This window comes from Eulemur rufifrons, chromosome 7 (assembly GCF_041146395.1).
Source record: "Eulemur rufifrons isolate Redbay chromosome 7, OSU_ERuf_1, whole genome shotgun sequence".
Taxonomy (NCBI): Eukaryota; Metazoa; Chordata; class Mammalia; order Primates; family Lemuridae; genus Eulemur; species Eulemur rufifrons.
The window spans coordinates 47,505,022-47,530,087 of NC_090989.1; the positions used below are offsets into that span (position 1 = coordinate 47,505,022).

Here is a 25,066-nt window from a genome sequence, read left to right on the forward strand (position 1 = left end):
CAATACTGTGAAAGAGAACTCCAATAGAACATCATGAAAGTCTGGAAGGATTATACCATTGAAAATACCATCATCGTCATAGAAAAAGCTGTGAAAGCTGTCAAGCCTGAAACAATAAATTCCTGCTGGAGAAAACCGTGTCCAGATGTTGTGTGTTACTTCATGGGATTTACACAGTGTCAATCAAGGAAATCCATGAAAAAGATTGTGGATGTGGCAAAAAAAGATGGTGGGGTGAAGGGTTTCAAGATATAGGTCTTAGAGAAATTCAAGAGTTTTTTTGTTTGTTTGTTTTGTTTTTTGCTTTTTGTTTTTTGAGACTGAGTCTCACTCTGTTGCCCAGGCTAGAGTGCCGTGGCGTCAGCCTGGCTCACAGCCACCTCAAATTCCTGGGCTCAAGCAATCCTTCTGCCTCAGCCTCCTGAGTAGCTGGGACTACAGGTACACACCACTACACTCAGCTAATTATTTATTTTTTTCTATTTTTAGTCACCCAGCTAATTTTTTCTATTTTTAGTAGAGAATGGGATCTTGCTCTTGCTCAGTCTTTTCTCGAACTCCTGACCTCAAGCGATCTTCCTTTCCCAGCCTCTCAGACTGCTAGGATTACAGGCGTGAGCCACCGTGTCCACCCACAAATTCAAGAGTTAATAGACATTACACCAGAGGAATTAACAGAAGATGACTTGATGGAGACGAGTACTTCTGAACCAGTATCCAACGATGAGGAAGAAGATGTAGAAATAGTAGTGCCAGAAAACAAATTGTCATTAGACAGTTTGGCAGAAGGGTTATGATTATTTCAGAACTGCTTTTGACTTCTTTTATGACATGGACCCTTCTGTGATGGGCACTGAAACTAAAGGAAACAATGGAAGAAAAATTGGTACCATATAGAAACATTTTTAGAGAAATGAATAAGCAAAAAAGTCAGACAGAAATTATAATGTATTTCTATAAAGTTATGCTGTGTATGCCTGCTTCTCCTGCCTCGCCATCCACATCCTACACCTCTTCCTCCTCTGCCACCCCTGAGACAGCCAGACCAACTCCTCCCCTTCCTCCTCTGCCTCAGCCTACTCAACATGAAGATGATGAGGACGAATACCTTCATGATGATCTACTTCCACTTAATGAATAGTAAATATATTTTTTCTTTCTTATGATTTTCTCTTTTTTTTTTGACACAGAGTCTCACTCTGTCACCTAGGCTAGAGTGCTGTGGCGTCATCCTCACTCACAGCAACTTCAAACTCCTGGGCTCAAGCGATCCTCCTGCCTCAGCCTCCCGAGTAGCTAGGACTACAGGCACATAGCATGACATTGACTAGTTTTTTCTATTTTTTAGTTACCCAGCTAATTTTTTCTATTTCTAGTAGAAACAGGGTCTTGCTCTTGCTGTGGCTGGTCTCGAACTCTTGACCTCAAGCGATCCTCCTGCCTCAGCCTCCCAGAGTGTTAGGATTACAGGCATAAGCCATCTTATGGTTTTCTTAATAATGTTTTTTTCTCTAGCTTACTTTATTATAAGAATGTAGTGTACAATACATGTAACATACAAAAATATGTGTCATTGGACTGTTTATGTTATCAGTAAGGCTTCCAGTCAACAGTAGGCTATTAGTAGTTACGTTTTTGGGGAGTTAAAAGTTGTATATGGATTTTTGACTGTGCAGGGATCAATACCCCTAACTCCTGTGTCGTTCAAGAGTCAAATGTAGTTGGATTAATATCTACCATGGTTATTACTGTTTTCTGTTTATTGCCCTTGTTCTTTGTTCCTATTTTTGTCTTCTCTTTTTCTGCCTTTTGTGTAGTGTTGTTTGTTTTTGTTTTTTTGAGATAGGGTCTCTCTCCATTGCCCAGGCTGGAGTGCAGTGATCACAGCTCACTGCAACTTCCAACTCCTGGGCTTAAGCAATCCTCTTGGTTCAGTCTCCCAAGTAGCTGGGACCACAGGCATGTGCCACTGTGCCTGGCTAATTTTTTTAATTTTCATTTTTGTAGAAAAAGGGTCTTGCTATGTTGCCCAGCCTGGGTCTTGAATTTTTGGCCTCAAGTGATCCTCCTACCTTGGCCTCCCAAAGTGCTGTGATTACAGGCATGAGCCACCATGCCCGCCCATTTTGTGGTTTTGATTGCACATTTTATATGATTCTATTTTCTTTCTTAGCACATCAATTATACTTAAAGAAACTTGTTTTTTAGTGGTTGCCATAGAGTTTGCAATATACATTTATAATTAATCCATGTCCGCTTTCAAATGATACTATACCGCTTCATGGGTAGTGCAAGTACCTCATAATAACAAAATATTCCTAATTCCTCCCTCTTGTCACTTCTGTATTGCTGTCATCTATTTCACTTATATGTAAGCATACACATAAACATATATTTATGTATGCATACATAATCAATACATTGTTGCTATTATTCTGAATAAACTGTTACCTGTTAAATCAACTAAGAATAAGAAAAATAAAACTTATTTTACCTTCACTTATTCCTTCTCTGATGTTCTTCTTTACGTAGATTTGAGTTTCTGACTTACATCTTTTTCCTTCTTCCTGAAGAACTTTTAACATTTCTTACAAGCAGGCTACTGGCAACAACTTAACTCAATTTTTGTTTGTCTGAGAATCTTCATTTCTCCTTCATTTTTGAAGGATAATTTTGCAGGTTATAGAATTAGAATTCTAGGTTGATGTTTTATTTTTTTCTTTTTCCTATCAGCACTTAATTTTACTCCACTTTCTTCTTGTTTGTATGGTTTTTGAGGAGAAGTCAGGTGTAATTCTTATTCTTGCTCCTCTAAGTAAGGTTTTTTTTTTCCTTTGTCTTCTTTTAGGATTTTTTCTTTATCTTTGATTTTCTACAGTTTGAATATGATATGCCTAGCTATAGTTTTTTGGGGCACTTATCCTGCTTGCTCTTCCCTTAGCTTTTTGGATATGTAGTTTGGTGTCTTACGTTAACTTGGGGAATTCTCAGTCGTTACTGCTTCCAATATTTCTTCTGTTCCTTTTTTTCCTTCTTTGGGTATGTTCATTATATGCAAGTTACACATTTTGTAGTTGTACCACAGCTCATGGGTATTCTGTCTTTTAGTCTTTTGTCTCTTTGCTTTTCTGTTTGGAAATTTCTGTTAGAATATCCTCAAGCTCAGAGACTCTTTCCTCAGCTATGTCCAAGCTACTGATGAGCCCATCAGAAGCATTTTTCATTTCTCTTACAGTATGTTTGATCTCTAACATTTTGTTTTGATTCTTTCTTAGGATTTCCATGTCTCTGTTGTACAAGGCCCATCTATTCTTGTTTGTTGTCTGCTTTTTCCATTAAGAGCCATTAGCATATTAATTATAGTTGTTTTAAATTCACAGTCTGATAATTCTAACATTCCTGCCATATGTGAGTCTGGTTCTGATGCTTGCTCTGTGTCTTCAAACTGTGGTTTTTGCTTTTTAGTATGTATTGTGATTTTTTTTTTTGTTGTTGAAAGCTGGACCTGCTGTGTACTGGATGAAAGGAACTCAGGTAAAGATAGACTTTTAATGGTGTGGTAGCAATATGTGGGGGAGGGGAAGCATTCTACCATCCTATCATTAGGCCTCGGTCTTTAGTGAGCCTGTGCCCCTTGGATGTGAACTTCACCAGTACTTTTTGCTTTTTCTTCCTCTTGGACCAGATAGCTAGAGTGGACTTCTCTCAGGTTGGTTAGGCTCTGATAAAACCCCAATAGGCTAGGTTCTGGTAAAATAGTTTCTCTTGAGGACAGGTTTTGTTAAGAACACAATGCTCTGGTATATTTCAAAATGGTTCCTTTTCCCTTTCTCTTGCCAGAAGCCCGATGGGATTTTTCTTTGATATTCACTGTGAGAACCTGACAGAACTTCTGGAGGTTAAACTCAATAAGTGTGGGGACTCTCTGTGAATTTAGTTCTCTCTCATTTTTTTTTTTTTTTTTTTTTTTGGAGACAGGGTCTTACTTTGTTGCCCAGGCTAGAGTGCAGTGGCACAATCAGAGCTTACTGCAGCCTCAAACTCCTGGACTCGGACGATCCTGCCACAGCAGCATCCCAAGTAGCTGGGACTATGGGCGAGTGCCACCATGCCTGGCTAATTTTTTTATTTTTTATAGAGACGGGATCTTGCTATATTGCCCAGGCTGATCACAAACTGGCCTTAGGAGATCCTCCCGCCTCAGCCTCCTAAATGCTGCCACCATGCTTGGCCCTTATTTCTCATTTTGATTTTATTATGTTTTTGAAACAATGTCATTCCAATTGATTTTGTACAGATTTAAACTGAAGGAGAGATTTGTTTGGCTGAATATACAAAGATTTATTATAGTTTCTGTTGTTTGTGTCTTTCTCTTCAGTACTTGGACCATGAGACTGTTTCAGCCATATTCATCGACAGCAGTGGGCAGTTTGTTTCCTCCCAAGTGACAGAAATTAGCCGGAATCCCTACTGTGGCTATGAGCACCAGACCCTGTCCAGCCAGGAGCGTTTGGAAGAGGACTCCTTGCTGGCTGCCTTGCAGTGGCAGGTTCCTGATGTGGGCCCAGTCCCCTTTGTGAAGAGCACTGACCCTTCTTCCAGCTACTTTGTCATCTTAAACTCTGCAGCCTTCTTCAACGTGGGAAGCCAGCTGGAGGTGCTGGTTCATGTGCAGGACTTTGAAAGGAAGCCCAAGAAGTATGGTGGAGACTACCTGCAGGCCAGAATTCATTCCCCCAAGTTGCAAGCAGGGGCTGTGGGCAGAGTGGTAGACTACCAGAATGGGTTTTACAAGGTTTTTTTTACTTTGCTTTGGCCAGGCAAAGTTAAAGTGTCTGTATCTCTGGTCCACCCCAGTGAAGGGATCAGAGTTCTTCAGCACTTACAGGAAGAGAAACCAGACAGGGTCTATTTCAAGAGTCTCTTCCGTTCAGGAAGAATTTCTGAAACCACTGAGTGCAACGTGTGTCTTCCTGGGAGTCTGCCCTTGTGTAACTTTACAGATCTCTACACTGGAGAGCCCTGGTTCTGCTTCAAACCAAAGAAGCTCCCTTGCAGCAGCAGAATTAACCATTTCAAAGGTGGATACCTGAAGGGTCTCCTGACTGCTTCAGAGAGCGCTTTCTTCCAGAGGTACGTGCTGCTTTTTCTAGGAGGCAATTTCCTTTTCCACTGTCTTTGTCCCATTTAGGAGACTTTCTGGTTTGGGGTATATGTTCTCTCTGAACTTGATCCAATTCAGGAGAAGTGGTGAATAAGAAAATAAACACAGATTTGTATTTTTGACTAGTGTTTTTAAAGTGAAGCTTAGTGATTAAGTGCAAGTTAAAGACCTTTTATTCTTGAATTTTTGTTCTTTACCTTGTGTTTTTCTTCAGAACTACATAGCATATTTACATAGTAATGGAATAAGCAAAATCACTTATTCACAGAACAGATAAAAAATAATCCAAGAGCAGGGCTATTAGGGCTCTAGTAGTCAGGCTGGTGTTTTAGCTTCATGTCTAATAAACTAAAAAAATTTTTAAGTGATATATTAGTTTTAAAAATCATCCTTTGTTCCTTCTCCATTCCCACTGTTTCACTTGACCAGCCTTAAAAAAATTAAAATATAAAATAAAAATCATATAAACATTTATTGATAGGAAACAAGACTATGGATATGGCAACCTTGCTGGATTGAGTTAGTAATAAGCATGGGAAGCCAGGACTACCACAGCAAACTGTATTTTTTAAGTTAACAATTTTTTAAATTATTGCAGTATTGTGCTCAAATGTCTATGTCTAATGTAATCATGAAACATTTTCAGCATAACAGTAAATATATGGAATAATGTGCAGAAAAGAATGTATGGAATCTGTCTGAATTAAAATTTGTTTTTTCTTCAATATTCCATATCGTTCTGAAATAAAATAACATTCCTAAAAAATAAAACGTTATAAAAGCTACATGGTCAAAAAGTACAGTTATTTGAAAAAATGTGTACATGTTTTTTGATTTTTGTTTTTCTTTTTTTGTTTATTTATTTATTTATTTTTACTAACCACTATACTAATGAGGAGTTTTTTACTTTTTAATTAAATATATACTCTTAAACATTCCATGGTAGAGAGGTATTTTTGTTGAGTAAGTCTGGGCACCCTAAAAACGTTCAAATTTTATGTCCACTCATTTCTTGGTTGGGGAAAAGTTGCTACCATAAAGTTTGCTGCCTGTAGGAACTCCTAAAATAAAACCTTCTGATTTTCCACTTCTGAAGTCAGCTTCTGGTCATTATCAGTTACTTGCTACTCACAGTGGACTCTTGCCATGCCTCCAGAAGGCCAGCAGAGGGAGCACTATTGAACATACAGTATTTATTGTACTATTGAGGCTAGTATTTTGTGTGGCTCAATACAAAACTAAAACTAAACTAAAAAGCCTCTAAAAACAAACCAAAATAAAAGTTTTAGTTTTAATCCTGGATTCAAGTTCCAGATATGCTGTTTATCAATGACTATGAGTAGATTATGGATTATTTTATCTCTGTGCACTTTTTGGTCTGTGTGAAGACATACTCCATATTAGAATTGCATTGTCAGTCTTCTTAGTAGCCGTGCAACGAGGAAGAGGCATTGTTTATAATTTACTCAAATTCCTTGTGGAATATAGTGGGAGAAAGGTTAGAGAACTAAATTAGTATAGAACTTAAAAATATTCCTGACTATAAATTCTACCATTAAAAATAGAAAACACCTGTGAATCCAGAAGGATAAAATAATGTGTTTGTCCCTGCCCATACTGATGGCTAGTTGATGGCACATTGTAATAGAGTCATTACAAAATTCTACTTACATGGAAGTTTGCTGGGAAAACGATGTTTGAGGTGGTGTAAGTTTTTGGAAACCAAACATTGGACAGAGTCCTGTTAATTGATTTTCATTTTCCCATCCTCTACTCTGCTAAAGTTCTGAAATATTAACTAGGCTGTCTGAAAAGAAAAAGAGAAAGATTGAAATGGATCTTTTGAGGGATCTTTGGGTATATTGTTTTGAGCTCATGGCCCAAATATGTTGAGCTGATAACCATTTTTACCTTTCTTCCTTGTGGCCTAAAATAACCTTGCTTAAGTTAGAAAGAATTAAGAAGCTTAGCCTTGGTATTCAGTCCCCTAAATGACAGTTGGACAATTAAGGTGATGTCATTTTTCTTCTTTACCTGTACGGAAAAAAAGTGTTGGAAAGGACAACAGTACTTTGGTTAAAGGATCCTGTTAATATAAGGGAAGGCCTTTTGAAAGAATGAGCTTATCACCTAAAAAGTTTCCCTTTTATTTTAGCAAGATTTATACTCTTTTTCTTTCTAACTTTGTTTAAAAAATCTTCAAGTCTTTGGAAACGTTGCACAAATAATAACAATGAACACCCATATACCTTTAACCTAGATTTATCATTGTTAGTGTTTTGCCACATTTTACTTTATATTTCTCTCAGTGTGTGTATGTGTTTATATGTCTGTGTATAATTTTTTTTCCACAGACTATTTGAGAGTAAATTGGATACTATGGCACTGCATTTATTTCATAAGTATGTTTTGCAGGAAAATTTATATTTTTACAAGAAAATCATACATAATATATAATTATTATAATTATAGTGAAATAAATTATATTTCTTCTTTTCCTTACTATAAAACTCTAAGCTCATGAAAGTAGTTTATATATGCTTTCTTTAAAGTAACTTATCTTACAGAAGGAGCAGGATTGAGATTAAAAAAAAAAGTCACTTATTTAAGCTATGAAATTCTACTGCTGTCTAATGTAGCCAGGCCTGTATACTCTCTTCGTTACTTGTTTTTCATCTATGTCCCCCATTAGAATGTCAGCTCCATGAAGGAGGAGATGCTGGGTCTTTTGTTTACTGTTACAGCCTCGACATCTAGGGCAGTGCTTGGCTTAAGAAGCTTAAGAATTATTTCTTGAATGAACAAATCTTTACTGAAATTGATGAAACAATAAAAAATTGTGATGCATGTTCCCATATCAAGACTTTAGAAAGTTAACATTTTTTGTTTGTTTTTGGTCTAAGTGTAACCGGCCTAATTATTGTGACCCAGTTTCTGGAATAGGTAAACTGGGTTTCAGTACTCTTCTCCTGGCCTCCACCCTCCCTCAGGTTTCCATGCAGCCCTCCAAAAATATTTACTGAGCATGGACTCTAGACCAGGGTCTGTGCTCAGAGCTGAAGGTACAAAGGTAAATGAGGTACCATCCATGTCTTCAAGTAGTATGTGTTTTGGTAAGGGGAATAGACACTAAAGAGTCATAGTAACAATGAACAAAGTTACATGAACTGCAGGAGTATATATCGGGAAGACTCAACTCAGATGTGGACAAGGCCTAGGGAATCTGATACATGCAGCCTGAAAACCAGGTGGTGACAAAGTAGGCATTCTTGTCAGCATGAGTCATTCTCTAAAACCAAGGGAAGTGAGTCATTCAAATCAAAGTTGGTCATTTTAGAGTTTGCGCACCTTAGAATTGGCTAAGTAGTATACTGCAGTGAAAATTAGGAATCAATTTAATTTGTCTTTAGTTTAAATATATATATACACACACACTTATTACAAGAGACCTAGTTTATTATTAATTGTGTTAGTTAACATTTATAAATATATTTCATTATCATAAGGCTCTGTGAAATTATTTTTTCACTTGCAAATATATATATATCTGAAAATAAATGTTCCTTAACCTAAGCTTGTGCTTTTTTATTCCTCTTAAAGTGGTGTCAATATCAAAATGCCAATAAACTCCAATGGACCTGATTGGGTAACTGTGATTCCCAGGAGAATAAAAGGTAAAAAGGAATGAGCTTGATGACTTGTTTTTCATACTAATTGGGTGGAGGCTCTGTCATTTCACTGATGTTGCAAAAAATTTTTTCCCTTTAATATACCATAGTTACTTCTGGACACAATTAAAAATATTTAAAGAACTGTTTGATTTAAAAAAATCAGTTAGACCTTATGTGCATAATTCTGGGTTTTGCTATTTATGCTCATATAAAAGTTGTCTTCTCCTGCCAGCCCTCCTCTGTTTGGCTCCTCAAGAGTCTTTAGAGTTATGCTGTTCAGTATGATGGCTACTAGCCACATGTGGCTATTTAAATTAAAATTAATTAAAATTCAGTAAAAATGCAGTTCTTCACATATGCCCAATAGTGGCTACTGTGTTGGACAGCATTTTATATAGAATGTATCCATCATCACAAAAAGTTCTTTTAGATATTGCTGCTCTAGAGATACTCAAGAAATGTAGGTAAAATTATCTTGGGCAATTTTAAAATAAAAAACATGGGATTGGTGAATAGTGGCTTTTCTCAAAGTGTGATCTGGGGACTAGCAGCATCAGCATTACCAGGGGACTTGCTAGAATTGCAGTTTCTCAGGTCCTACCGCAGACCACTGAATCAGAAACTGGCTGGTGTGGCCCAGCAGTCTATGCTTTAACAAACTTTCCAGATGATTCTGATTCATTGGTGTAGGATATTATTAATCGTAAAAGAATGAAATTCAAAGGAGTAAATGTATGTGTTATGTTTTTGCAGAACAGGTATAAATTAGCTGTAGTGATTTTTAGAAAGAAAGGATGAACATTATTTATAAAACTTATACATATGGTGGGCAAGATTCTTTTGAAAGGATATTAATCAGTAGTATCTGACTTGCTGGGTGTGGTAACTTGTGCCTATAATCCCACCTACTCAGGAGGCTGAGGTGGGACAATCACTTGAGCACAGGAGTTTGAGACCAGCCTGGGCAATATAGCGAGAACCCCACCTTCTAAATTAAAATTAAAAAAAAGAATTAGCCAGGCGTGGTGGTATACTCCTGTAGTCCCAGCTACATGGGAGGCTAAGGTGAGAGGATTGCTTGAGCCCAGGAATTTGAGGTTTCAGTCAGCTGTGATCACACTGCTACACTCCAGCCTGAGTGACAGAACAAAGCCCTGTCTCTCAAAAAAAAAAAAAAACCAAAAAAAACCAAAAATGGTGCACTGCAGATGTTGCAAACCCTTTTGCCACAGGGGCTAGGTATATAAAACATGTGGCTCACTTAGAGTGGATGTTAGCCACAAGCATGCCTTGTGCGAGTGGTGTGGAAGGAACCAAAGTGCAAGGACTGTCTTACCGGGAGCCTCTCCCCAGTACCTGCTGCTTTGTTACCATCCGGAAACAAACCCCGTGTGGCTAGATCTGTAGATTTTTTTTCATGAAAAGCCAGAATTTTTAAATTTTTAAATGTGCTGTCTCCAGATTTTAAAACATTGGCATTCAGTTGAAAACTTAAAAAATATTGCATGGGCTAAATAAAGTTTGGCCCAGATGTAGCTAGGGCGCTGCCAGTCAATGCCTCTGTTCTCTACTGTCGTATGCCACAAGAATTCCCAGTCTTTTCCTAGTGAAGAGCTGTATTTGATTTACTTGAACCAGATGAATTACTAATTTTAGAAGATACACGTGAAATATCATCCATGGAAATATTTATCTTTTCTCTGTGTAGGCCTCAACCCCACGGCCAAGATGTCAGTACACATGGTGTCCCTCAGTAATACTGCACTCTTCACACTCTCCCATGTCTGACATCCTCAGGAGGCCTTGTCCCACTACTGTATCTGCCCTTCTTTCCCACAGCCCTGACTGGCTTGCCCACCTTCTGGTGTCCCTGGGTATCTCATGGAATGGTCAGTGGGAAGTGCAGTGCTTTACCTGTGCTTGACAGGTCTGGGGTCAGCCAGGAAGTGGCTGTACTCTTCTGGTTAGAGAGAAGACAGATTCAGTAACTAGTGAGGCTTTTGATGGATTTTTAGAAGAAAGTAACTACAAACCAGTAGGAGCAGAATAACCTGGCTTTGAGTGAGAAAACCATCTAATAGGAGGCACATAATTGGAAAGAAAAGAAAAAGGCAATTGCTCTATAAAGACCCCAGTTTAGCAGAACTTCATTGAAGTTTACTCTAGTGACCAGCAGAGGGCACTCAAAGACCCTAAGAAGGGCTCATATTTTTCACTTTCCTCTTTCTTTCCTTTATTCTGTTCAAACATTCTATTTGTGCTTAAACTTTCACCCACTAATTTTAGGCTTCATCCGTGTTCATCAGATCGTGCCTGTAGCAATGATTGCTCTTGTGTTCTAATGGTGACTTTCTGTACTTCTCATTCTTTTGACACTTACTAGCTGGAATTCTCTAAAAGAATTGTCCGTTCTTCCCCATTTAATTATTGATATCAGTGTGGATTCATAATTATTTCATTCTTTGGGTTATAATCCAATTCAATTCTGCCATGTTTTTTTTGCACAAATTGTTCCAGTTTTGGCAATTGGGAACTTTTTTAGTTTGGCTTCTATGCCCTTTTAATGTACTCTCATCCTTTCTAATTTTTATTTTTTGAAGCACCTTCTTACTTTCTAGCACCACAAGATATTTGAGGCTCATCTGTTATTTTCTTTGCCCAAGTCTTAGAAGAGTTCATAAATCTTTCCACTTTTATAATTTCATTTATGAATCCTATATTTTGAAGTTTCTTCCCAATGAAATTTTATTTATGTATTAGGTAATTAATTTTCTTACAAGGTAAAATTATTCTAAAATGCATATTTAGAATCTGGTGGATTGCTTGAGATTGCTAGTGTTACTGCCATTTGTGGTGTAATTTTAGTTAAAAGCAAAGAAAAACAGTTTTTAATTAGAGTAGACTACCTTATCAAGGGCAAGTGTCTGGTTCCCAACATGCTTTCCCAGTGCCAGAATTACTACTGAGTTTTCATTAGCATCTGTGCTGTTGTCCCTGACTATCACAGCTGAACGGCTTAGGGACCTTGACAGATTCTAACCTCATCAACAGCTTGAGCTCATATTTTTGAGGGAAGCTTCCTGAGAATTTGAGATAAGAATAGATCTAATAGCAATAGTATAGATACTAATATCTTTATAGCCCTTTACTTTTTTTTTTTTTTTTTTGGTGAGAAATGAGATCCCACTCTGTCACACAGGCTGGAGTACAGTGGTGTGATCATAGCTCACTACAACCTTGAACCGGGCTTGAGTAATCCTCCTGCCTCAGCCTCCCAAGTAACTGGGACTACAGGTGCATGCCACTGTGCCACCACACCAGCTAATTTTTTTTTTTTTTTTTTTTTTTTATTGTAGAGACAGGGTCTCACTATTGAGGGATCTCACCATTGTACAGACAGGGTCTCACTATCCGGCTGGTCTCAGGAGATCTTCCCACCTCGCCCTCCCAAAGTGCTGTGACTATAGGTGTGAGCCACCATGCCCATCTCCTTTACTCTTTTTATTTTTTTTTTTTTTTTTTTTTTTTTTTTATTATTATTATTTTTTTTTATTTAATTTTACAGAATCAAAGAGTCTAACAGTATATCTTGTTAGATACAGTATGTCCTCATAATGTATACATTATTTCTTGTACAATGATATGAAATAATATGGGAAATATTCATGATAAATTATTAAGTGAACAGTGCAAGTTAAAAACAATAGTTTCATATTTTTTCCCCACCCCCCCTTTCCCGAGTCAGCACCTTCAAGTGTTACCACTCCCCAAACGGTGCGCAATGCACTCATTGTGTAGGCATACCCCCATCCCCTCCCCCACCCCCCACCTCAGTCTGATGTCCAATTGGTGTCGTTTCCTTTACTCTTTTTAAAAAATTTATTGAGATATATCTTATATACAGTAGACAGCACAGATCATAATTATGTAGTACAGTGAAGTTTTGCATTTGTGTATATCTTTGTAACTATGGTAGGCTTAATACTAAGATGACTTCCAGTGACACATGCCCTTAGATAATCCCCTTCCCCTTGAATATGGGAGAGACTTGTAAATATGATGGTATATCACTCCCATGATTTGATTATGTTCTATGACAAAGTTGACTTTATCCTAGGTAGACCTGTCCTTATCAGATAAGCCTTTAACAAGCTCTTCCTGAAGAAAGAGATTCAGAATGTGAGAAGGATTCCTGGTGAGGGAGAGTCTTCATTGCTGGCTTTAAAGATGGAGGGGACCACAATGGCAAGGAATACAGGCAGCTTCCGAATCTAGGAGCTGAAGGGCATCCCTCATCTGATAACCAGCAAGGAATCAATCGGGATACTCAGTCTTACAGCCACAAGGAACTGAATTCTGCCAGCAACTTGCACGAACCTTCTGAAGACTCTTCTGCAGAGAGTATAGCCCTGCTGACACCTTGGTTGCAATCTGTGAGACCTGTGGCACCCTGCCCTGGACTCCTGACCTACTGAACTGTGGAATAATGCACATCCTTTGTTTTTAAGTCACTAAGTTTGTGGTGATGTGTTACTCAGCAATATAAAACTAGTTAAATAGTTACCATCTGGATCAAAATATAGAACATTTAGAACATGTTTCCAGGACTCCAGCATAGCTCTTTACTATTTAAAAAAGTGCTTTCATGCTATTTCAGTACTGAATTTTCACAACTTTTCAAAATAACCAGGAGTTTACCCATTTTATCAATGATAAAACAGAGCTCCAGAGACTCATTTATTCAGTCATCATTTTGATACCTGCTCTGTTAGGCTAGACTCTAACGGTACAGGTGGGGAGTAAGATGAGAAGTGACTTCTGAGGTCTCATAGTTGGAGATGTGGAGTCAGATTTAAACCAGGTCCTGTGACTCCTGGTCTAGCATTTTTTTCCTACTACCCTTAACCATGCTTAGGAGGTGTGTCTAACGGTATCTGGATGTATTGGTTTGTCTGCAGTAGAGAAATTTATGAACCTCTAGTATCGAAATGCATTCAAATGATGAAGTGAATCGTAAATAGTGAATGAAAACTAAAATAGTCAATTTATGGATGAGAACTCTGATTTTGATTTCTAGAAAATGGCAGAGAAATGTTATCACAACAAATGGGACAAAGCTATTTCAAAAACAACTACTTTCCAATTATTGGAAAAAAATAAGTTGATATAGAATACATTTTATTTAGTTAAACTAGGAAATCAAAGGGCTCATATCCTCCATATAAAACCAACTAACTGATATAATTTGGGGAAAGGAAGCCCTCTCCCACTACATCAATAATGAAATATATTTGTCTTTATAAACAGTACCCCCTCTACCACTACCTGTCTCTACATTCTTTGAGAAATTTTAGCAAGTCATTCTGTGAGTTGCTGTCTTCACCTTTGAGAGATATTTGGACTAGTAGTTCTCTGAGATCCCTGTCAACATTCTGGGAATCTATAAGTATTTCCACCTATACAGCATTTTTAGCTTTCTTCTGCAAAATGCTGAGCTTTCAGGGGACTGAAATATAAAGAAAAAGAAATCAAATTTTCAAGGTTTTATAGGAGAATTCAAAGGAGTAAACCCACACCCAACCCACTATAATTACTGGATAGGGGCCCTTCTCATATTTCCAGCACTTGACAGGGTGTGTGTCTAAACAGCTCAAAACACACTGTCCTCATTCCTTATCCTGCTGAGATGGTGTCTAGGCTTCCTATGTTCATGACATTCTCCGGTGCAGGGAATTGTTTGATCCCATTTCTTCTCTGTCTTGTCTTTTTTCCCTCCGCATAAATTATGTACTCCATTTTTGTCCTGCCTTTTACTGTTCTTAATTCTACAGGTAATTTCATACCATAAAATTAAGGGACATGTGTGCCGCACATGTGCATACATTCCCCTCCCACCCTTAATTCACATTGTATCCCTCTCATCCAGCACTTTCTAGATAGATTAGGGAAATTTATCTCTGCCTTTTTTTCTCTCATTTTGTCCCATTTGTGGCACAAATAGCCTTCATTATGGCTAATGGATGACATGGAATGACACCCTTTGGAGGAAAATGTAAGCCATGGGCTTTAAAGAGAAGCCAAGACATCTTAGAAAAGCAGGGACAGTACTTGAAAATAATAAAAAAAAAAAGTCCCTTCTAATTTTGCACAAAGACCTTCATATCTGCCTTTACAGCCATAAAATTAAGAAATAATTCATTTTTATTATGTTTTAATTATTTTTATTCCACATGACTAGTACATTAGGAGTTATAGATTTAAGAGACTTTCATATCTCAGTTATCTTATGTGAAAATGCATTCTGAGTTCTAAGAAACACTTCACAGATACTTAAAATTGCATTACCATAGTTAGGAAATGTTTTTGTCCCAGCTTACCATAAGGGGGCAGTGTAGGTACATGTATTCACTTTAAACAATACAGTTCTGTTATGTAGTGTGCAGCGTGTTTAAAGAATTAATGTCAGGTTCAGTAATTGATTTGCTTTGCTTGACTTAGCTCTGGTTGTGAATATAATTAACATTTGAATGGAAATGGTAACTGTTTCCTGTGTGATACATACTTTTCTTTATAACGCGTATTTGACACAGAATAGCCAAGTCTACCAAATTAACAGTGGTAAAAATTGTAACTTCAAAATCACTTTAAGTTCTCATTCTAGTAAATGTTTTCTATGGGCCCCAGGTGTTGTCCTGGAGCTCTTTAGCTATGCAGCCTTGACATACTGATAAGGAGGGAGCTTTGGACAAGGTGTAGTATCAAGTAACTACCTTGATAACATTTTGAGAAATTATTTTGAATAAGCTAAATATTTGCCCTACCCCCAATTTTTCTTTGATAATCACATTTTCCAAACAAGGCTTTCAATAACACTTTTTTTTTTTTTTTTTTTTTTTTTTTTTGAGACAGAGTCTCACTCTGTTGCCCAGGCTAGAGTGCCGTGGCATCAGCCTAGCTCACAGCAACCTCAACCTCCTGAGCTCAAGGGATCCTCCTGCCTCAGCCTCCCGAGTAGCTGGGACTACAGGCATGCGCCACTATGCCCGGCTAATTTTTCTATATATATTTTTTTAGTTGTCCATATAATTTCTTTCTATTTTTAGTAGAGACGGGGTCTCGCTCTTGCTCAGGCTGGTCTCGAACTCCTGACCTTGAGCGATCCACCCGCCTCAGCCTCCCAGAGTGCTAGGATTACAGGCGTGAGCCACCGCGCCCGGCCTCAATAACACTTTTATTTTCCATTTGGACCCTGAATCTGCAAAGAATGAGCAGATGCCTAAGAAAAAAGATTAGATATGTACTGTCAAATAAGGTACCTTCTTTGAAGGGAATAAAAACTAAAATAACTTTGCATAACACAGATAATATCAAGAAGTTAAATAAGCTGAAAATAGTCACAAAATAAGGGATTCAAATTTCTGAGTTATGTAAGCACTTGGATTTCAAATTGTGGTTTTATAGGTGACTATAGAATGACTGGATTATGGTCAAGGTTGAACTTTGGGGGTAGGTAAGGAAGTGACTTAAACTGGTGATTTCTTGAAGATTGTAGATTTGAATAATTGTTAGAAATGAATAAATTTGTTCCTTCAAAAAAAAATGGCTGACATCTCTTAATATAAACATCTACTTTTGAGAAACAGAGTCTAGCACAGTGGTTCAGAGCATGGGCTTCAGGGCTCACCTGCTTGGGTCAGGTCCTGGCTTTGCTGCTGACTAGCTTAGCTCTGGGACCTTGGTCAAGCTACTTAACTGTTCTGAAAGGCAGGGATAGAAATGGGACCTTTTAATAGTTATTGTATGAGATATGAGATAATACATGTAATTGTTCAGAATAGTGTCTGGTGCAGAGTAAACCTGCAAGAAGTATTAACCATCACTATCTGTTTTAAAGCATGTAAAGTGTGTTTTTTCCACAGCAGCATTTTCTGTGGGAGGTGTTAGGGCAGGAGGAGGTTGACACTCGCTCTGAAAAGTGTCCCAGTGCTTGTATTATCATGTGTAGCTAAGCTACAACCATGACTACACATTGTTGATGTATATTTAGTATTGCTCATTGTGCGTAAAGACTTTCTGAAGCTTTTGTATTGTGGAGAATAATCCTTTAGACTGTATGTCATTAGTTTGTTCTCTGCATTAAGTGGTGGGTTTTGGAATTAAAATTTGAATATAGGACCTATTGATTAAAACTTTTAATGGGCTGAAAAATAGTGGATTATATTACTATGCATATGTAAAATATAAACTTAAGTTGTTACTTGCCTCACAGGCATTTGCATGAGAAGCTGTTCTATTTTGGGATAATGCTGGAAAAATGCTTATAAATCCATACATTTCTTTGGTTTTTGTCTTCCTTTATATTTGGCTTTGATGAAAACATGCATAATCAGAGGGACTGCTCAAAGTCCCCTTTTTATCTTCTGTCCATCAACACTGTCAACACCCATTCAGATCTTCCCATTTTTGTGCAAAGGAGAACCTTTTTGTATCAGGGGAAAGTCTGGGATTTCTCTGAGATATGACAGCAGGAAATTTGCCCATATGCCAGCAGGCTAGCAAGTACGTGGGCATAATTATGTTTCTTGGGACATTTTTCATCGATTGTTGGAGGAAAATTTCAGAATATCTTATTTCTTTCCTTTTTCCTTACAGAAACTAACAACCTAGAACTATCTCAAGGCTCAGGAACTTTTCCTTCTGGGTACTATTATAAAGACCAGTGGAGGCCCAGAAAGTTTAAGATGCGTCAGTTTAATGACCCTGACAACATTACAGAGTGCTTACAAAGAAAAGTGGTGCATTTATTTGGTGATTCGACAATTAGACAATGGTTCGAATACCTTACTACATTTGTTCCAGGTTGGTACATTGCTTTTTGTTTCATAACTCTTTCTCCCGTCAGCTTTCAAATAACCAGACTGACTCAAGTGCCTAAAGAAAGGCATCAAGAGAGGAAGCAGTTATTTCTTAGTAGGACTAAAGAGGTATCCTAACCCTGGAGAGATGTGTGACAGTTTCGGATTAGTAGTGGGGTTGTGTTGTACTGGTGGAAGCACTGGGTTTTCATTGAGGTTGATGTCACTGATTAGCTGTGTGACTTTGGGCAAGTCATTTACTTCTCAGGGCTTCATTTCTCCATGTATGAGCTGGACCATGCCACTTCACAGGTGTCTTTCACGTCCCTCCAAGTTTATAGTAGATTTAACTAGAAGGAAGTTGCCAAACTTACTGTGGTCCATTTTATTGCATCCCTGAAGCAAAGCCATCCCTGTGTCATCCAGGGCCTACCTTTGGTGTGACTCTGAGATGGAGCTGGTACCTACTGAGGGAGTGTGGGTAAGTCCCGGTATTCTCAGCTTCTTGACTTCTCTGCTTGGTTCTGGGGCTGCTCTCCAGACTCAGAGCAAAACCCCAACAGCTGGAAGCTCGTCCTTTTTCACAATGGGCATTCTCCTCTTTCTGGAAGGGATGTGGATGGGGTGAGGAGGGATGGCTACCAGGGAGCAGAAATAAAGGCTCTGCTTAAAATTTAGAGATCTGATTAAACAAGTTTGTGGGAACTATTTTTAATGGCTATGTATGGGCAGGGCTTTTCGTAAAATAAAGCCCTATGGCTTGTTGTGAGTTGTTTGTGATTTTTAAAAATCAGCATTTACTTATTATATCAACTTAGTTTTAAGTTTAATTTTTAGAAGAAAAGGAGGAAGTAGGTACTACCCCACAAAGTGGAAAGTCCATTCCAGTTTTTGTTTTGCTTGTTTTTCTGAAGCAGACATCGCTAAATTCTAGTTGATAAAGCATAAATTAAAAATCAGGAGAAGGGAAATAATTTGTATGGCATGATGCTGGGCATAATTTGATGCTGACCAGATGTCTGTAGTTGCTTGCTTCTTAAGTTCTAATGACGGAGCATGGTATTTCCTTTGATAGCAATGATCACATTGACCGTTTTGATTACTTTCCACCATACCCTTTACAGACAAATTTTTTTCTGATAAAAATAAAGCCTTGTGTCAGTGCTTGATCTTAATCAAAAGAAAGTGGTGGCTTGAACTTTTATTCAGCTTAAATGGGGCTGATACTAAGTATTGATAAATTACGTAGGGACATCTAGGAGAGAAGCCTGGAACTTGAAAGAGAAAAAAGTGAAAACTACTTTAACCCTTGAGAGGAATATAGGACAATTATATTCTGATATTACGTCTTCAAAATCGAGTATAAACTCACTGCGGGCCAAGATTGTGACATCCATCTGGGCACTGTTGGCTTTGTGGTATCTATAGTAGTGGGCACTGAATAGGTGTTTAGGAAATACTGAATTGTGTTGCCCAGCATTTACTTAGTCGGTTCTCTGTAAGGCACTTACAGGAATTTTCAGGGATATGAGACAGATCCTCTTTCTTCATAGGGGCATGTATTAAGTGATGAATTATAAATAATTTTTAGGAATAACAGGAGTCCCACTGATTTCTGGGACCTTCAGAATGTCTCCAAAGAACTGGACCTTGAAACACAACTTAGATAAAGGAAAGGGAAGGAGAGAAGTGAATTTTAACTTGTGTTGCTGTCTTTGTTATTTTCATGATAGAGATAGAAGTTCTCCTATAGGACATTAACATGGTTTTCCATCTGTAGGGTAAAAGTGAAAGTCAAAAGAAACAGGGTTGTTTCTTTATTTTGCTTGTTGCAAAAAGAGGTATTTGGGTTTTTGGGGTTTTTTTTTTCAGAATTACAATTTAAGTTGCTTTATTTTTATTTGATTTATAAAAATTATTTGTAGTTGACAAATAATTAGGTACATTTATAGGACACAATGTGATATTTTGATATATTTATACATTGTGGAATGATTATATCAAGCTAATTAACATATTCAGCACCTCACATATTTTTTTATAGTGAGAATATTTAAAATCTCCTTTTAGCAATTTTGAAATATACAGTACATTATTATTAACTATGGTTATCATGCTGTTCAATAGATCTGGAAAACTTTTTCTTCCTGTCTCCCTGAAACTTTGTGCCCTGTGATCAGCATCTCCATTGTCCTCCCAATCCCCTGAACTCTGATAACTGCCATTCTACTCTCTACTTTGACTTTTTTAGATTCCACATATGTCAGATCATACAGTATTTGCCTTTTTTCTGTGTGTGGCTGATTTCACTTAGCATAATGTCCTGTAGGTACATCCATGTCAAATGACAGAATTTCTAAAATTCTGGTTACTATCATGTGCTCATAAAATGAAAGCTACAGCCCTTATGCTGGAAGAAATAATATTTATCTGTTAGAAGAATAAGATGTAAATTCAACTTGATTTTTAAATATTCAATGATCAGTGCAAAAAGCAAGATTTCTTGGCCTGATAATTAGAGGAAAAGAGGTTATTTTGGTTTTGAGGCATAGACATAAGTGTAGAATCTATCACTGATGGTATTCTTATAATGTGACATTTATGGAGTGATTTAAATAATAAATATGTTAGAATAAATGTCCTCCACTGATTGAAAGGGGAGCAGAGTGCAGTGAAATAAGTATGTATTTTACATTTGTATTGTACATTTTTGTACTTTTTAAAAAAAAAGGTCTTTGAAGTGATTCAGTAAAAAAAAAAATCAAAATATATGTATTTGGTTTGAATGTTTTCATAAACTTGAGTTTTCCTTGTTTCAGATTTAGTGGAGTTTAACTTGGGTAGTCCCAAGAATGTGGGTCCCTTCCTTGCAGTGGACCAGAAGCACAACATCCTGCTCAAATACCGCTGCCATGGTCCGCCCATCCGCTTCACGACCGTCTTTAGCAGTGAGCTCCATTATGTGGCAAATGAGCTGAATGGTATTGTGGGAGGGAAGAACACCGTGGTTGCCATAGCTGTATGGTCTCACTTCAGCACCTTCCCCCTGGAAGTGTACATCCGGCGGCTCAGGAATATCCGTCGAGCAGTGGTCCAGCTCCTGGATAGAAGCCCTAAGACTGTGGTGGTCATCCGGACGGCCAATGCCCAAGAGCTGGGGCCTGAGGTGAGCCTTTTCAACAGCGACTGGTACAACTTTCAGCTGGACACCATCCTTCGGAGGATGTTTTCAGGGGTTGGAGTATATCTCGTCGATGCCTGGGAGATGACCCTGGCCCATTATCTACCCCACAAGCTGCATCCAGATGAAGTTATTGTGAAGAACCAGCTGGACATGTTCTTGTCCTTTGTGTGCCCCTCGGAGACCTAGCCTGTCCTGGAGGGGACTGGAGGAATCATACTCAGTTACCTTCCCAGTTGGCCTGTGTTACGGAAAGAGGTCCCATTGAGAGATGACTGCCATTAATATGTACAAAATTTCAAAAAGAGCTGAACCTTACATAATGACTTGTAAAGAGTTTAGAAAATACAGGTTACATTTATATCTACCTATAGGATTTTTTTCCAATCTTGACTTAGCCATGATAGAACCCTTATTAACAGCATCTACACACTATTGCTCTTGTAACCAAAGATGCTAATGAGCGTATTTGAATTAGCTTCTCTTGGAAAGGGAGATTACTGTGCTAAAGAGTGTGAAAAATATTCGGACATAAATAGAAAGGACACGTTTGGTTGGCAGTGGAGTGTTTGTAATTTATCTGGTAAAGGAAATTGAGTGCATCTGCATGAATAGCACAAGTGATCCATCTTCAGGGGGTGAACTAGAGAAGGCTTGTCAGAGGCTCTTGGAACACGCTGATGACTGCCACGTCTCAGGAGTTTCTCTTGATGATCTACCTTTTCTGAATTACTTGAAAATTGCAATGTCCTTGGTCAGAATTTTACAATTTCCTGATTTTATGTAGAAAAGAAACAAAAGGGAAATATGAAACAAGCATATATAAAATATGTGCTTTGAATTGGTATTTGCATTTGGTGATTGTTTCCTATTTGATTCAGCTAAATTTTATGTGTGGACTACTTATTCTAGAATAACCAATTTTGGAACTGAAACGGGGAAATTTATAAATGGAAATTTATTTTTATGTTCTGAAGTTTGAGGGTTTTAAGAATTGACTTTCATGTAAAGAATGCTATTGATTATTATAAAGTTGTGGAAATTTTTTCCACTAATCTCAAATGTTTCTTTTTTGGTTGTTACTTTGAACTACATACCAAAATTAGAAATTCAAATCTAATTAGAAGTTAGTAAAATTAGGTATTAAAATCTATGACAGGTTTTTTTAAATTTGGGTATAAGATATATACATTATCTCATGCTTGGAAGAAGCTGTTACTCCTATTGGATATCTAAAAATAATGGAATTATTAATTTTATTTGACTTAGTTAATTTGGAATCATTTAGTAAGCACTTTTTTCTTTTTGAGCTATGATATAATACAGCTTAGTTTAAGTTGTTCCTAAGCAGACATGTGAAGAAACTAGGGAAGCTTTAGAGAGGAAAACAGATGCTTAAAGCATGAAAAATATACACCCTTAGAAGAATGGGTCAAAAACTTTGGGTTTTTAACTTCAGATAGAGGATCCAAGACCTTGCCTTTCCTATCCTTGAGGACCACCTTCAACGATATAAAATATTTTATGGAGAAAGAAGAAGATTTTTAATTATTGAGGCTGAAGAGGACCAAGTAGTTAAATATATTAAAATAGCTTAACTTTAATGATCCTTAAGCTTTAGAGTACCTAATAATCACTTGTAATATTTGATAAACATGCAGAATTAGAGGCCAAGTCTCTGAGAGTTATAGAATTAAACTCTGTGACAAGTGCCCAGTGATTCTGATACCATGGTGGTATTCCAAACTTTGAGAAACACTGACTAGGGGAAGAGGGAAGATAAAATGAGGGAAGTAACATCGCTTATTATTTCAGGGGCTGTACCAACAACTAATTTAATTCTGCTCATGATCCAGTAGTGTAGATGGTATTAGCTCCATTTTATATATGAGGAATTCAAGTTTGGATTTGAACTAAGGTATGTGAGAGTCCATAGCCCTTTTCAGCTACAACTTGTTAGACTTTTATAAAGAGGTTTTATTTTCATGAGAGAACTCAGGCATTTTCTTAAGAAGAATTGTTGGAGGAGGGTAAGGGGTCATTTTCCCAGTAGAATTTCAAAAAGAAAGAGGGCACTGCCTCTCCACTGGTTTGGAATGATGCTACTTGTTTGTGCAAATGATTTCTTGTGATCTTGTCCAGTTTCTTTTATTTTTTGATTTGGTGACATGAGGTCATAAAGATTTGATGACATAGTTTACTGAGGTATTCTCAGTCACTTCCATCCCTCTTCTAATTTGTCTTTCTACACTCTGGTGTGGAAATTTTGATAGAGATTGAAATATTACTTAAATCTTTCAGAACAGTTAGATATAATAATTTAGTTTCCTCTGAAAAGTTTATTTTAGGCCAGAACCACATAGTTCTGAATATCAGCATGCCAGCCAAATAATAGTTTGTTTTAAATATATATTTCCCATTATAATTATAAAAGACATCATAACTTTTAAAAACTATAAAATCTAGAAGAATAAAAATCTATGGATAAAATCCATAATTCTATCATCTGAATGCAGTGAACATTAGCATTTTGGTATTGTTTTTGCAGGTTTCTTAACTACATATTTGTAATGATAGAAAATATGTAATTTGGATATGTTTTTTACTTAACATACATATTTTTCTGTTAGTCTTCATAACTTAATATAAAGGTCTTCCTAATAACTCTGCTAATGGTGTTATCATTCAGATAAGTTGGCCACTGCAGTTGGACATTTAGGCTTAAAATATTAAAACAGTAGTATATATAATTTCATTGAATTAAATATGAATTTTTATTTTGGGGTGATAGTATTAATTTAACTTAGTGAATCTCATATTCCAGAACTCAAATGATTGATTTGATGCTATTTGTGAAAGGGAGAATCCATAATAAGAGCCATCTATGCAAATTATATTTTATAGAAGTTATCCTATTAAGAGTAATTTTTCTTTAGCAAATACAAAACAGACCTTTGGTGTTCTAATGTGGTAAATTTTGCCATTCTGAACAAACATCATTTTATTAAATACCACTTGACCGATACTTCCTGTCTTTAGTTATTAAGTTTCAGATTGATAAATCAGGGTACTTGACAAGAATAAATATGGTAAGCTTTTACATATTCATGTGTTACACACCAGAAATGAGTCTGTTTCTGGACCCTGTTAAGGAAATGGCAATTACTGAGAGAGGTATAAAGAAATAAATACCCAAGGGAAACAACAGAAATAAGCCTCCCCCCAACCCTCCAAAAAAACTGCTCAGCATTTTCTTTATGGGTTTTGGGTAAATTTGGCTTTTTTACATTAACTGGTTGCTAATGCCAGAAATTCCATTTTAAGTGTATTTATTTTCTTGTGTTAAGCATTATTCTATCCAGGGTTTATGTCTACAATGCTATCAGTGCACTCAGAATGCCTAACACCTCAATGTGCAATGAATACATAAGATTTCAAAGTTGCCATTTTTCACTTTGAAAGTGAAACCACAGCTCCCCCACCCCCAGTGCTAAAGGCACCTGGGAATCCTGGAAGCTTGGGGATGGGGTGGTGGTAGAAGAGGATGGTTGAGGCAAAAGTTTATAGAACACAGAGGATAGGAGAGCACAAAATGCACGTTACCAACTTCAGTCTAACTTGTCTCTTAAAAGTGCACTTACATTTTTACTTTTTTAAAAAGTGTGAACTTTATTATATATATATTTTTTCTTTTGAACATTCTACATTAAATGAGAGGAAGTCAGCCCTCTGAGCTTTAAGGACCTGATGATGTGTGCCTCTAGATGCCCGTTCCTACAGGAGGAGAAACAGACAGCCATCATTTCCTGCGTAATTACAAAACTGGATTGTAACACTGCCTGGGGTTAGATAATTTACGGGGGGGGGGGGGGGGAAAGGAAGCAGTACAGAGATTACAGTAGCAATTGTTCCAAAAGGAAAAGAAGCAACAGTGAAACTAAATGTCTTAGGAGAAATCGTTTCAGTGTTGGGTAATGTTTCATTCGCTGTTTAAATCCACCCCGCTCCCATCCCGCATGAAAATAAAGTGATCTTCCTGTTACAGGACCACTGATTTATGCTACAGGTTCCTTGTCCTTTAATTAGTCAATGAAGGCACATGACAGCGATACTGCTTTTTGATCGCCACATTTAAAAAGCTGTTGTGGAAGGTAACCACCCCCATTCAATCCCTACATTTCGAGGCCAGACAGAA

The 25,066-nt window shown here is 37.3% G+C and overlaps 1 protein-coding gene across 2 annotated transcripts in view; it reads left to right on the top strand.

The window, feature by feature from the left end:
• NXPE3 (neurexophilin and PC-esterase domain family member 3) overlaps nucleotides 1-21,299 on the top strand; it is a 36,670-nt gene extending 15,371 nt beyond the window's left edge. Inside the window, exons 2-5 of one of the 2 annotated variants that reach the window (XM_069472566.1) lie at nucleotides 4,379-5,133; nucleotides 8,765-8,838; nucleotides 17,488-17,694; nucleotides 20,510-21,299. In XM_069472566.1, the coding sequence (XP_069328667.1) occupies nucleotides 4,379-5,133; nucleotides 8,765-8,838; nucleotides 17,488-17,694; nucleotides 20,510-21,060 (1,587 nt within the window). In that variant the 3' untranslated portion in view covers nucleotides 21,061-21,299. The remainder of the gene's footprint in view (nucleotides 1-4,378; nucleotides 5,134-8,764; nucleotides 8,839-17,487; nucleotides 17,695-20,509) is intronic. The other variant, XM_069472567.1, reaches the window with a different exon arrangement.
• The last annotated feature ends 3,767 nt before the right edge of the window (nucleotides 21,300-25,066 follow it).